The sequence below is a fragment of the Oncorhynchus keta genome, chromosome 22 (assembly GCF_023373465.1).
Source record: "Oncorhynchus keta strain PuntledgeMale-10-30-2019 chromosome 22, Oket_V2, whole genome shotgun sequence".
Taxonomy (NCBI): domain Eukaryota; kingdom Metazoa; phylum Chordata; class Actinopteri; order Salmoniformes; family Salmonidae; genus Oncorhynchus; species Oncorhynchus keta.
In genome coordinates, this window is record NC_068442.1 from 37,523,960 (window position 1) to 37,537,352 (window position 13,393).

The 13,393-nt window shown below is 44.1% G+C and overlaps 1 protein-coding gene and 1 long non-coding RNA gene across 3 annotated transcripts in view; one reads left to right on the forward strand and one right to left on the reverse strand.

The window, feature by feature from the left end:
• The window catches only part of LOC118401419 (ceramide synthase 1), a 52,030-nt gene that overhangs the window by 36,896 nt on the left and 1,741 nt on the right, over nt 1-13,393 (forward strand). For both annotated transcript variants that reach the window (XM_035798906.2, XM_052475137.1), the window contains exons 3-6: nt 3,320-3,500; nt 4,142-4,303; nt 5,581-5,728; nt 6,061-6,245. In XM_035798906.2, the coding sequence (XP_035654799.1) occupies nt 3,320-3,500; nt 4,142-4,303; nt 5,581-5,728; nt 6,061-6,245 (676 nt within the window). The remainder of the gene's footprint in view (nt 1-3,319; nt 3,501-4,141; nt 4,304-5,580; nt 5,729-6,060; nt 6,246-13,393) is intronic.
• LOC127910639 (uncharacterized) lies at nt 6,595-7,537 on the reverse strand. Its single transcript, XR_008075559.1, has 3 exons — nt 7,236-7,537; nt 6,936-7,175; nt 6,595-6,765 (listed from the first exon to the last, which is right to left on the reverse strand). It is a non-coding gene; the product is annotated as an uncharacterized LOC127910639 (long non-coding RNA).

Consider the following 13,393-nt stretch of genomic DNA (forward strand, 5'->3'; position numbering starts at 1 on the left):
AGTCTACAATAGTCAGCTACGTTTATTTATGAGTGCTCTGCTTGTCATCTCAGGTACATTGGTTTATATACCTCTCATTTCATCATAAATGTCCCTCCTACTCTCAGACAATGAAAATATAGTTCACAAGTCTTCTCCTACTCATACATTGCTTATCCCATCCTGCCACCTGTTATACAATCTACTACAAGCCCAAGGTTTCTCCCCTCCCTGGGTGGGGAGACTTCCTTCCCTGTTATCAGTTTCACAGTGGTCACAAGTTGTCTGCCACAGTTCCTTGCCTGCTAACAGTCCCTCTTTCTTATGGACAAACATTCTTCATCATTATAGAGAGACAGGGTAGAATTTTTTTTAGATATAGTCATATCATTACTTTAAATGTATACATCATTTAGTCATTATACATAAAATTCATAACACCCTGTCATAAGATGCCAGCTTTCCAACAAGTCAGTTCTTTAAGTTTCTGACCTGCTAGAGCTGCCATGGCCAACTCTAACTGTTGTTATTGTTAATTAAGTGGAAACGTCTAGGAGCAAAGTGGTAGGCCACACAAGCTCACAGAACGGAACCGCTGAGTGGTGAAGTGTGTAGTACATAAAAATACTCTGTCCTCGGTTGCAACACTCACGACCGAGTTCCAAACTGCCTCTGGAAGCAACGTCAGCACAATAACTGTTCTTCGGGAGCTTCATGAAATGGGTTTCCATAGCTGAGCAGCCGTACACAAGCCTAAGATCACCATGCGCGATGCTAAGCGTCAGCTGGAGTGGTGTAAAGCTCACTGCCATTGGACTTTGGAGCAGTGGAAACACGTTCTCTGGAGTGATGAATCACACTTCATCTGGCAGTCTGACAGACAAATCTGGGTTTGGCCAGGGGAACGCTACCTACCCCAATCCATAGTGCCAACTGTAAAGTTTGGAGGAGGAGGAATTAAGGTCTGGGGCTGTTTTGCATTGGTTTGGGCCTAGGCCCCTTGGTTCCAGTGAAGGGAAATCTTAACGCTACAGCATACAATAACATTCTAGATGATTGTGTGCTTCCAACTTTGTGGCAACAGTTTGGGGAAGGCCCTTTCCTGTTTCAGCATGACAATACCCCCGTGCACAAAGCGAGGTCCATGCAGAAATGGTTTGTCAAGATCGGTGTGTAAGAACTTGACTGGCCTGCACAGAGCCCTGACCTCAACCCTATCGAACACCTTTGGGATGAATTGGAATGTCGACTGCGAGCCAGGTCTAATCGCCCAACATCAGTGCCCGACCTCACTAACGCTCTTGTGGCTGAAGGGAAGCAAGCCCCGCAGCAATTTTCCAACATCTAGTGGAAAGCCTTCCCATAAGAGTAGAGGCTGTTATAGCAGCAAAGGGGGGACCAACTCCATATTAATGGCCATGATTTTGGAATGAGATGTTCGAAGGGCATTACATTTTGGTAATTTAGTGTACGTTTCCACCCAGACAGAGGCTTGAACAATGCATAAAATTTTAAGCTTCAACTGCTGGCTACTTGTCTGTTGCTTAACCCAACAACAGAAGTGCTTCCCTAAAAGCTGCCTGGGTCGAAAGATGTTCTGTGAAAGGCTCAATTAATAAGGACAGAATAGCAAAGTCCAATTTTTTGTCTCCTCAAATATTGAAGGATGCAGCTCAGCTTCAGAATGTCATATAGACTAATCAATACATACCAATATGCATCAGTTGCGTCTTTTGTGGGCATTTTAAAGCTTGTTTCTAGCATAGCATGGAGTTAAGCATTGTTATAGAACGCTTTATATTATCTGGATACTTTTTGTTTTTATTTATAAAAAAAATATAAAGTAACAATAGTTATTATTTTTGGTATTTTCTTTAAGAAAGGTAATGACATACCCTCACTCAATTTGTAATGCTTTTGCAACAGTCTTGAATGAGTTCCCACATATGCTGAGCACTTGTTGGCTGCTTTTCCTTCACTCTGCGGTTGAGGTTGGGGGGTTGTGGAGGACAGGTCATCTGATGCAGCACTCCACCACAGTCCGTCTTGGTCAAATAGCCCTTACACAGCCTGGAAGTGTGTTGGGTCATTGTCCTGTTGAAAAAAAATGATAGTCCAACTAAGCGCAAATCAGATGGGATGGTGTATATCTGTAGAATGCTGTGGTAGCCATGCTGGTTAAGTGTGCCTTGAATTCTAAATAAATCACTGACAGTGTCACCAGCAATGCACCATCACACAACCTCCTCCATGCTTCATGGTGGGAACCACACATGTGGAGATCATCAGTTCACCTACTCTGCGTCTCACAAAGACACAGTGGTTGGAACCCAAAATTTCAGATTTCCACCGGTCGAATGTCCATTGCTCGTGTTTCTTGGCCCAAGCAAGTTTCTTCTTCTTATTGGTGTCCTTTAGTAGTGGTTTCTTTGCAGCAATTCAACCATAAAGGCCTGATTCACGCATTCTCCTTTGAACAGTTGTTGTTGAGATGTGTCTGTTACATGAACTCTGTGAGGTGCAATCTGAGGTGCAGTTAATTGCCGATTTCTGAGGCTGGTAATTCTAATGAACTTATCTTCTGCCGCAGAGGTAACTCTTGGTCTGTGGCGGTCCTCATGAAAGCTAGTTTCATCATAGCACTTAATGGCTTTTGCGACTGGACCAGAAGAAACATTCAAAGGATTGACTGACCTTCATGTCTTAAAGTAATGATGGACTGTCATTTCTCTTTGCTTATTTGAGCTGTTCTTGCTAAATAGGGCTATCTTCTGTATACCACCCCTACCTTGTCACAACACAACTGATTGGCCCAAATGCATTAAGAAGGAAAGAAATTCTACAAATGAACTTTTAACAAGGCACACCTTAGTTGAAATGCATTCCAGGTGACTACCTCATGAAGCTGGTTGAGAAAATGCCAAGAGTGTGAAAAGCTGTCGTCAAGGCAAAGGTGGCTACTTTGAAGAATCTCAAATGTTAAATATATTTTCATTTGTTTAACACTTTTTTGGTTACTACATGATTCGAAATGTGTTATTTAATAGTTTTGATGTCTTCACTAATATTCTACAATGTAAAAAATAGTAAAAATAAAGAAAAACCCTTGAATGAGTATGTACTGTATGTGCGTGCGTATGTGTGTGTCAGCGAGCATGTTTGTTGTGTCTATGCCAGGGTGCATATGTGTTTGCATGTGTGTATGTTCCAGTAGGCATGTTTGTGTGTACGTGCATGTGCGTGTGTGTATGCCAGCATGTGTTTGTCTTTCTCCTGTGGAATATCCCCCAGGCCGCTCCTCTAATCCTTAGCCTCTCTCTCTGTCTTCTCCCTCTCCCAGAATGGAAGCGTGGCATGACAGTGCCCACGGACATCGCCATCGCCTACCTGATCCAGGGCAGCTTCTACGGACACTCCATCTATGCCACGGTCTACATGGATGCCTGGAGGAAGGATTCTACCGTCATGGTGGTGCACCACGTCATCACCCTGGCCCTCATCACCTTCTCCTACGCTTTCAGGTAGCTGACCACTCACTCCCTGCCTGTCTGGTGGCCCCAGGTTTGGAAAACACTATCGCAATGTGATGCTTTGTAATCTATTGCCTTTCAGGGACATTGATGAAATATTGGCAACATATCCTCTAAGCAATAGTTGTAAACGATAGTTGTAGATGCTTTTGTCGAGTTGTCGAATCACACTCTTAGAAAACAATATTGGGCCCCATAGGAGAACCCTTTGAAGAACCCTTGTTGGTTCCAGGTAGAACACTTTTGGTTACAAGAGGAACAGTTTTGGGTTCCATGTAGAACCCTTTCCACAGAGGAAAATGGAACCAAAAAGGGGTTTTAAATGGAACCAAAAAGTGTTCTCCTATGGGGACAGGTGAAAAACTTTTTTTTAACCCTTTTTTCTAAGAATGCAGAAAGCTGATTTGTCATAGTGTAAAAAGGCTCTAGGTTATTTGATGTTGAAAAAACAGTGTTATTTGATGACTGTTCTCTTGCTTTAAACAATATTTGTTTCAAAGTCAATCCGTGTCATTGACTAAGACTAACCCCTTGGCTTTCACATTGCACCATCCAGATAACAGCACAGCTATGTCCTCGGCTAATATTGTTTGTGTACTGACACTGTGCTCCCCACTGCTCTCTCCTCTCAGATTCCACAACATTGGGTTGCTGGTGTTGTTCCTCCACGACATCAATGACATCCAGCTGGAGTTCACCAAGCTCAATGTATACTTCAAGACCCGTGGAGGGGGGTACTACCTCATCAACGACATCCTGTCCAACATGGGCTCTGTCAGCTTCAGCATCACCTGGTGAGGAGAGAGAAGACACACACAGACAAGCACCAGTGTTGGAGAGTAGTGTACAACATGTAGTTCAACTAGTGATTTAACTACATGTTTCAGTAGCTTGGTGGTAGTTGAACTAAATTCAAAGTAATGTTTCAGTAGTTAATTACTTGTTTTGCCATTTAGTGGTGTAGCTAACTACTGGAACTACACAACTTTCTTTGCAAATAGAAAATAAAATATGGGTGAAGTAGGAAAGAATTTCCTTTCTTTTTCAGCATTACTCCTTTCTAATTTAATCTTGAAACAGTTTTTGTGTTTAATATGCTAAACAACACATTCTGTTAACATCTTACTCCAGAGTGATCTGACCTTGCAATTTGTAGTCTAGGACATTACAGATTTAGATATGATAAATTATCACAAAGTAGTTTGGATGTAGTGAACTGTCATGAAAATTCTTACACAGGGACAGTCGAAGTCAATCTTAAATGAATCATTGTTTATGTTCAGTTATCTGGAGAGATTCCAACAAACTTGATGCACCATAGTGAACGTCTAGTTCCCCTATATACTGGTTACAGACAGGTTACATAGGCGTTGGTTCCGGGATGTGTCTGGCACCGTCTCCTACCTTAACTTAAAGAACATATTCTGGGTGTTCTGCCAAATAGTCATGACACCCCCCCTCATATATTTACCAGGCACAGGCAAGAACCAAGGACTGTTGACACCAAAGACAAGATGTACAAAATAAAATGTCCTTCAAAATAGTTTAGAATAGTAAACTATATTTTTCTTAAGGGTAACTTTAGTGTAACGTAACTTCTTCCAGTGTGAATTAATTGGTAGATTGCAGGGCTCTACGCTGACGTTTTTTGACGAGGATCACAATGAAAAATATTTGCAGTAACAAGACGTTTTCTTTGTAGTAATGGTACAAGCATGAAATCATGAATCTGCGCTCAGTGTATTCTCCATGACACTCAGGGGCTGTTGTACAGTGAAATAATCATTGCAATAATTATCATCTGGGTAATTGTTTCTAGGTGCACGCTACTCCTAAATAAAGAAATCCAGATCCCATAGCAAAATATTTAGTCGCATATGCTAGTAAAATGGTTGCACTCTAGAGCCCTTGCTTGGTAACTACTTGGTAGCTACTCTGAACATATGTTCAGAATAGCTTCCCCAGAACTAACAAGCACAGACACCTGCATGCCTGGGTACACACACAAACACACACACACACACACACTTTCTACCCTAAAGCGTCTGAATAACACTGTTCCTCTATGCAGGTTTTGGTTTCGTCTCTACTGGTTCCCTCTGAAGGTTCTGTACGCCACCTGTGTGTCCAGCCTCCAGTCCGTCCCAAACATACCCTTCTACTTCTTCTTCAACTCACTCCTCTTGACACTCCTCTGCATGAATATCTACTGGTTTTTGGTGAGTGTTGGACCTCCGTCTGCAGCAGGTCACAAATCTCACAGTGGTGTGCAAAACATACTGTAGCTACCTCATTAGTCAGACTCTTGGTTAAACAAGACTAATCTAATTCAGAGAGGGCAACCCCTCACAGATATGTGTTCCCAATTAGTAAATAACATGTCTTGACAGTTTTATGACTATTACTAGGTCTTTTCCATTCGTATTAGCCGAATATGTCTAATGCCTCTGTTAGGGGTTGATACATTCAAAATAAACTGGGCTGAATATGTGACATCAAACCTGTCTCCCCTCTAACCCCTGATCCCCATCCCCCCTCTCTCTCCCTACAGTATATAGTGGCATTTGTGGCGAAAGTCCTGACGGGGCAGATGAAGGATGTAAAAGACCTCAGGGAGTACGAGGGTGAGGAGGGAGCCCAGAGGGCCGCAACCCTGCTTAAGGCCCAGCAGCAGAGTAAAGATGCAGGACATCTCAACAATTCTGCTGAAACTCAACTCAACAACTCTACTGAAGGGTGAGGAAACAGTCACAAACACACTACTTTACCATGCTGATTCAACATGTGTATATGAATCACCAAATCATATGTATGTATTAGGTCTGCTAAATTACTTAAATATAAATTCACAAATATAACTTTAAACATTTTTGATATTTTTTATTATTAACCCCCACTCTTCTGAGGGGGGAAAACGTAGTTTTTTTCATATTTTTTACGAAATATAAATACATTTTATTTTACATACACATTTTACATATATGGTACTTTTATATAAAGCAGTCTTATAACAATAATACATTACCAAACATCAGCTCTTTAATCCCAACCATCAGCCACTCTCAGCCCATCACACCTATCACCATAGACCTCAGCTCTTTAATCCCAACCTTCAGCCACTCTCAGCCCATCACACCTATCACCATAGACCTCAGCTCTTTAATCCCAACCTTCAGCCACTCTCAGCCCATCACACCTATCACCATAGACCTCAGCTCTTTAATCCCAACCCTCAGCCACTCTCAGCCCATCCCACCTATCACCATAGACCTCAGCTCTTTAATCCCAACCCTCAGCCCATCACACCTATCACCCTAGACCTCAGCTCTTTAATCCCAACCCTCAGCCACTCTCAGCCTATCCCACCTATCACCATAGACTTCAGCTCTTTAATCCCAACCTTCAGCCACTCTCAGCCCATCACACCTATCACCATAGACCTCAGCTCTTTAATCCCAACCCTCAGCCACTCTCAGCCCATCCCACCTATCACCATAGACCTCAGCTCTTTAATCCCAACCTTCAGCCACTCTCAGCCCATCACACCTATCACCATAGACCTCAGCTCTTTAATCCCAACCTTCAGCCACTCTCAGCCCATCACACCTATCACCATAGACCTCAGCTCTTTAATCCCAACCCTCAGCCACTCTCAGCCCATCCCACCTATCACCATAGACTTCAGCTCTTTAATCCCAACCCTCAGCCATTCTCAACCCATTCCACCTATCACCATAGACCTCAGCTCTTTAATCCCAACCCTCAGCCACTCTCAGCCCATCCCACCTATCACCATAGACCTCAGCTCTTTAATCCCAACCCTCAGCCACTCTCAGCCCATCACACCTATCACCCTAGACCTCAGCTCTTTAATCCCAACCTTCAGCCACTCTCAGCCCATTCCACCTATCACCATAGACCACCCTCATTTGGTTGTGCCACCCTCGTTTGGTTGTGCTATGTGCCATATATTTTCCAATTGTGCTGTGATGTTTGACAAAAAATGTTAACCTTTCTAATCGTATATTAACCACAGATTGTGAGCTAAATATGATAACCTTTCCTACGAGTATTATTATATTATTTATTGACTTACAATGGCTTTCCAAATTGCCCAACACTGCTATTTGTAAGGTTCATTTGAAGTGCATGTTGTGATTTTTTTTTTACCATTCCTGAGCTGAGATTGTTGCATGCCCCATATATATATATATATATATATATAGCATTCTGTTGGTGGCAAAATAATTCTATAATAATGTAAATCAAGTGTAGTTTTTTGTACCAGTCCATAAACTATATGCCACAAATATTACCTTGAATGTTTCACTGTACTGAAGTAATGCCACCACCATACACTATACAGACACTGCATCTCCAGGTGACAAATGCTTTCCAAAACATCCAGAGAGAAGGTTTTTGTCAGGAAAATCTGAAGAGAGAGAATGACCCCTTGGCCTCAGATGACTCAGTAAACTCTGGTAAACCTGATTCTCATCCTGGGGTATCTTAGCTGGATGGGTCTCGATTCATTGAACTTATGTCCCTGTCCACTCGACCCAAGTTGTGTCCAAGTTATTCTCTTCCGTCGACCCTGTCCCGTCATATCTGGATTGTACAACAAAGAAGAGCTAGAGGCTAGGCTAGGGGAAGGATAGGCTTTGCATTGTTATTATTAGCGGCTTTGGTCTTTTTAAATATCGAGGAATATTTCCCTTTTCTCTGTTCATAGGAGTAACAACATGAATTTGTGCGTGACTCAGAAATAATGCGGTGCCATCAGCTGGAAGAAGGTGTCCTTTTTTTGCATCAAGTTTGTAAGGAAAGGAAAGGGAGAGGGGAGAGATGCTGAGACTGACCATCAGATGCAAGCACCATCAGCCTAGTAAAATAAATCATTTAAATGTATGCTCACTCAGCTTTGCCTCACAAGTAATACAACAACGGATCTATTACCGATGTGATCATATAGTGTGTCCATAATGGAGCAGCAGTACGTGTTTGTTTTCTTCCCATGTAAATATTGTTTTTTTTTGTTTTTTTGTTTTTTCAATCTCAAAATAAATATACATTACTGCAACCTGCCTCACGCAATGTGGTACAGATCAGCTATTTCTTTTAGACCTTATAACTGGAACCTCCATCAGATGCTAGCCAGCTAATTAGCTACTAGTTATTTAGTCATTGTTAGCCTCTGCTAGCGTTTTTTACCTTTAGCTCGGACTCCTGCCTCTTTAGCCTGGATAGCCTGGATAATACCTGCCAGTCTGCACAGCACGATACCAGCCCTGAGCATATCGGACTGCGTTTTTCCACTACATCTCTGGATTCCTGCCGCAAGCTCTGGACCATTACACTGGATCTTTGCAGCTAGCTAGTTGATACCGAGGAGCTATTGTGGCTAACGCCTTTGTCCCGGCTAGCAAACAAAGTACACCAACTACAACATTTCCCTTAGCAATTGGACTGGACCCTTTGTCGACATGGAGCCCCGCCGATCCATCACGACTGGTCTACTGGTCTGCTGACGTAACTCGTCCGATGTGCTCTCAACCGGCCTCTGGGTCATGGATGTTTGGTGATGATCCATCTGCTATCCCCGGCCTGCTAGCTCTCTGAATGCCGTGTCTCCCACTCGCACAACGTAGTAATCGAGTACTGAACAATTCCCTGTTTCATCTAGTGCTGCTCTTCGGACCCTATGATCACTCGGCTACACAGCTGACTCCTGCTGGACTGTCCATTAACACGAACCGGAACCCCCAAAGAAGCTCGCCAGCTAAATAGCTACTAGCTAGTAGTCAGTTAGCCACTGCTAGTGCTCATCAGCTAACCTTAGCCCAGTCCAACTCCTGCCAGTCTGCACAGCGCGATTCAACCCAGAGCATACCGGACTGCTTTTTCTCCACCAAATCTCCATATCTCCGGATTCCTACCGCAAGCTCTGAACCTTTACACCTGGATCAGCACAGCTAGCTAGCTGCTATCTGAGTGGCTACTCCTGGCTAATGTCTCTGTCCCGAAGCAAACACCAGTTAGCCTGTAATTAGCCTTGTGCTAGGCCCATCTCCCAGCTAGCTGAAGAGGTCCATCAACCACTCCTTGGGCTACCATACCTATTTTGCCAATTGGCCTGGACCCCTTTTACTGCCGACACAGAGCCCCACTGATCCACCATGACTGGTCTACTGACGTAATCCGCCCGAGGGGGTTTCAACACGCTCCTCTGTTGCGACTTCCCCTGAAGGCCCATCTGCTAGCCTGCTAGCCACGGCCCGCTAGATTTCTAGAGCACATCGGACTGTTAGCTGAAGAGATCCATCAGCCAATTTCTTGGGCTACAATACCTATTTTGCTAATTAGCCTGGACCCTTTTACTGCCTACACGGAGCTCTGCCGATCCATCACGACTGGTCTGCCGACATAACTGTCCGAGGGGGCTACAACAGACTCTTTCTTAGCTTGCCCTTTTGTTCCACTTCCCACACATGCGGTGACCTCACCTGGTTTAAATGGTATCTCTAGAGACAAAACCTCTCTCATCGTCACTCAATGCCTAGGTTTAGCCCTTGGTTCACTCCAGACCTGACTGCCCTTGACCAGTACAAATGTATCCTGTGGCGTACAGTATTAGCATCGAATAGCCCCTGCGATATGCAACTTTTCAGGGAAGTTAGGAACCACTATACACAAGCAGTTAGGAAAGCAAAGGCTAGCTTTTTCAAACAGAAATTTGCATCCTGTAGCACAAAGACGAAAAGTTCTGGGACACTGTAAAGTCCATGGAGAATAAGAGCACCTCCTCCCAGCTGCCCACTGCACTGAGGCTAGGAAACACTGTTATTACCGATAAATCCACAATAATTGAGAATTTCAACAACCATTTTTCTACGGCTGGCCATGTTTTCCACCTGGCTACCCCAACCCCGGTCAACAGCCCTGCACCCCCCACAGCATCTTGCCCAAACCTCCCCCACTTCTCCTTCACCCAAATCCAGACAGCTGATGTTCTGAAAGAGTTGCAAAATCTGGACCCCTACAAATCAGCTGGGCTAGACAATCTGGACCCTCTCTTTCTAAAAATGATCCGCCGCAATTGTTGCAACCCCTATTACTAGCCTGTTCAACCTCTCTTTCCTATCATCTATGATACCCAAAGACTGGAAAGCTGCCGCGGTCATCCCCCTCTTCAAAGGGGGAGACACTCCAAACTGTTACAGACCTATATCTATCCTACCCTGCCTTTCTAAGGTCTTCAAAAGCCAAGTTAACAAACAGATCACCAACCATTTCGAATCCCACCGTACCTTCTCCGCTATGCAATCTGGTTTCCGAGCTGGTCATGGGTGCACCCCAGCCACGCTCAAGGTCCTAAACAATATCATAACTGGCATCGATAATAGACAATACTGTGCAGACGTATTCATTGACCTGGCCAATGCTTTCAACTCTGTCAATCACCACATTCTTATCGGCAGATGCAACAGCCTTGGTTTCTCAAATGACTGCCTCGCCTGGCTCACCAACTACTTCTCAGACAGAGTTCAGTATGTCAAATCGGAGGGCCTGTTGTCCGGACCTCTGGCAGTCTCTTTGGGAGCACCACAGGGTTCGATTCTCGGGCCGACTCTCTTCTCTGTATACGTCAATGATATCACTCTTGCTGCTGGTGATTCTCTGATCCACCTCTACGCAGACGGCACCATTCTGTATACTTCTGGCCCTTCTTTGGACACTGTGTTAACTAATATCCAGACGAACTTCAATGCCGTACAACTCTCCTTCTTTGGCCTCCAATTGCTCTTAAATGCAAGTAAAACTAAATGCATGCTCTTCAACTGATCCCTGCCGGCACCTGCCCGCCCGTCCAGCATCACTACTCTGGACGGTTCTTACTTAGAATATGTAGGCAACTACAAATACCTAGTTGTCTGGTTAGACTGTAAACTCTGCTTCCAGACTCACATTAAGCATCTCCAATCCAAAATTAAATCTAGAATCAGCTTCCTATTTCACAACAAAGCATCCTTCACTCATGCTGCGAAACATACCCTCGTAAACTGACTATCCTACCGATCCACGACTTCGGCGATGTCATTTACAAAATAGCCTCCAACACTCTCCTCAGCAAATTTGATACAGTCTATCACAGTGCCATCAGTTTTGTCACCAAAGCCCCATATACTTCCCACCACTGTGTCCTCTATGCTCTCATTGTCTGACACTCGCTTCATATTTGTCACCAAACCCACTGGCTCCAGGTCATCTATAAGTCTTTGCTAGGTAAAGCCCCACTTTATCTCAGGTCTCTGGTCACCATAGCAGCACCCACCCATAGCACGCACTCCAGCAGGTATGTTTCACTGGTCACCCCCAAAGCTAATTCCTACTTTGGCCGCCTTTTCTTTCAGTTCTCTGCTGCCAATGACTGGAACGAATTGCAAACATCACTGAAGCTGGAGACTCATATCTCCCTTACTAACTTTAAGCATCAGCCGTCAGAGCAGCTCACAGATCACTGCACCTGTACATAGCCCATCTGTAAATAGCTCATCCCACTACCTCATCCCCATATTGTTATTTATTTATTGTGCCTTTGCACCCCAGTATCTTTACTTGCACATTCATCTTCTGCACATCTATCACTCCAGTGTTTAATTGCTAAATTGTAATTACTTCGCCACTATGGCCTATTTATTGCCTTATCTCCCTAATCTTACCACATTTACACACACTGTATACAGATCTTTTCTATTGTGTTATTGACTGTACGTTTGTTTATTCCATGTGTAACTGTGTTGTTGTTTGTGTCGCACTGCTTTGCTTTATCTTGGCCAGGTTGCAGTTGTAAATGAGAACTTGTTCTCAACTGGCCTACCTGGTTAAATAAAGGTGAAATAAAAATGTTTAATAAAATAGCCTACCTCAAATTTTGAAATATAATTTTAAAATATGGCTCTAACAACAATGCATTGGCAGGGATATTTATGCAAAGCCAATATGCGTTGATCATGTATTGGGCCTATAGTTTATTGCACAAACGTCATTGTTACAGTATACTGTTTTTAATAGGTTAATGTTGCATAGGTTGAAGTAAAAATAAAAATAAACATTATTATTTTTTATCTGAGCAGTAGATCTCGGGTTGCAATTTGACTTGACTCAGAGAAGGTTGGTGACCAATGCTGTAGAGGCAGGCACACAGAGACAGAGACCTACATACAGTATAACTGGCTAGAAGGTAAGAATAATTGTTTGATGTTGGTTGACTACATGGCTAGAGGCTAGGCTAGGGGAAGGACGGATTAGAGGCTAGGGCAGGCACGGGCTACAGGCTAGGGCAGGGACGGGCTAGAGGCTAGGGCAAACACGGGCTACAGGCTAGGGCAAACACGGGCTACAGGCTAGGGCAAACATATGCTACAGGCTAGGGCAAACATGGGCTACAGGCTAGGGCAAACATGGGCTACAGGCTAGGGCAAACAGGCTACAGGCAATGGCAAACATGGGCTACAGGCTAGGGCAAACATATGCTACAGGCTAGGGCAAACACGGGCTACAGGCTATGGCAAACATATGCTACAGGCTAGGGCAAACAGGCTACAGGCAATGGCAAACATGGGCTACAGGCTAGGGCAAACACGGGCTACAGGCTAGGGCAAACATATGCTACAGGCTAAGGCAAACACGGGCTACAGGCTAGGGCAAACAGGCTACAGGCTATGGCAAACATGGGCTTCAGGCTCGGGCAAACATATGCTACAGGCTAGGGCAAACACGGGCTACTGGCTAGGGGAAGGCAGGCTTGAGTCTAGGATGGACTACAGTCTGGAGTGAAGGAAGTGCTACATGCTAGGGGAAGGACGGGCTTGAGGGGAAGGACG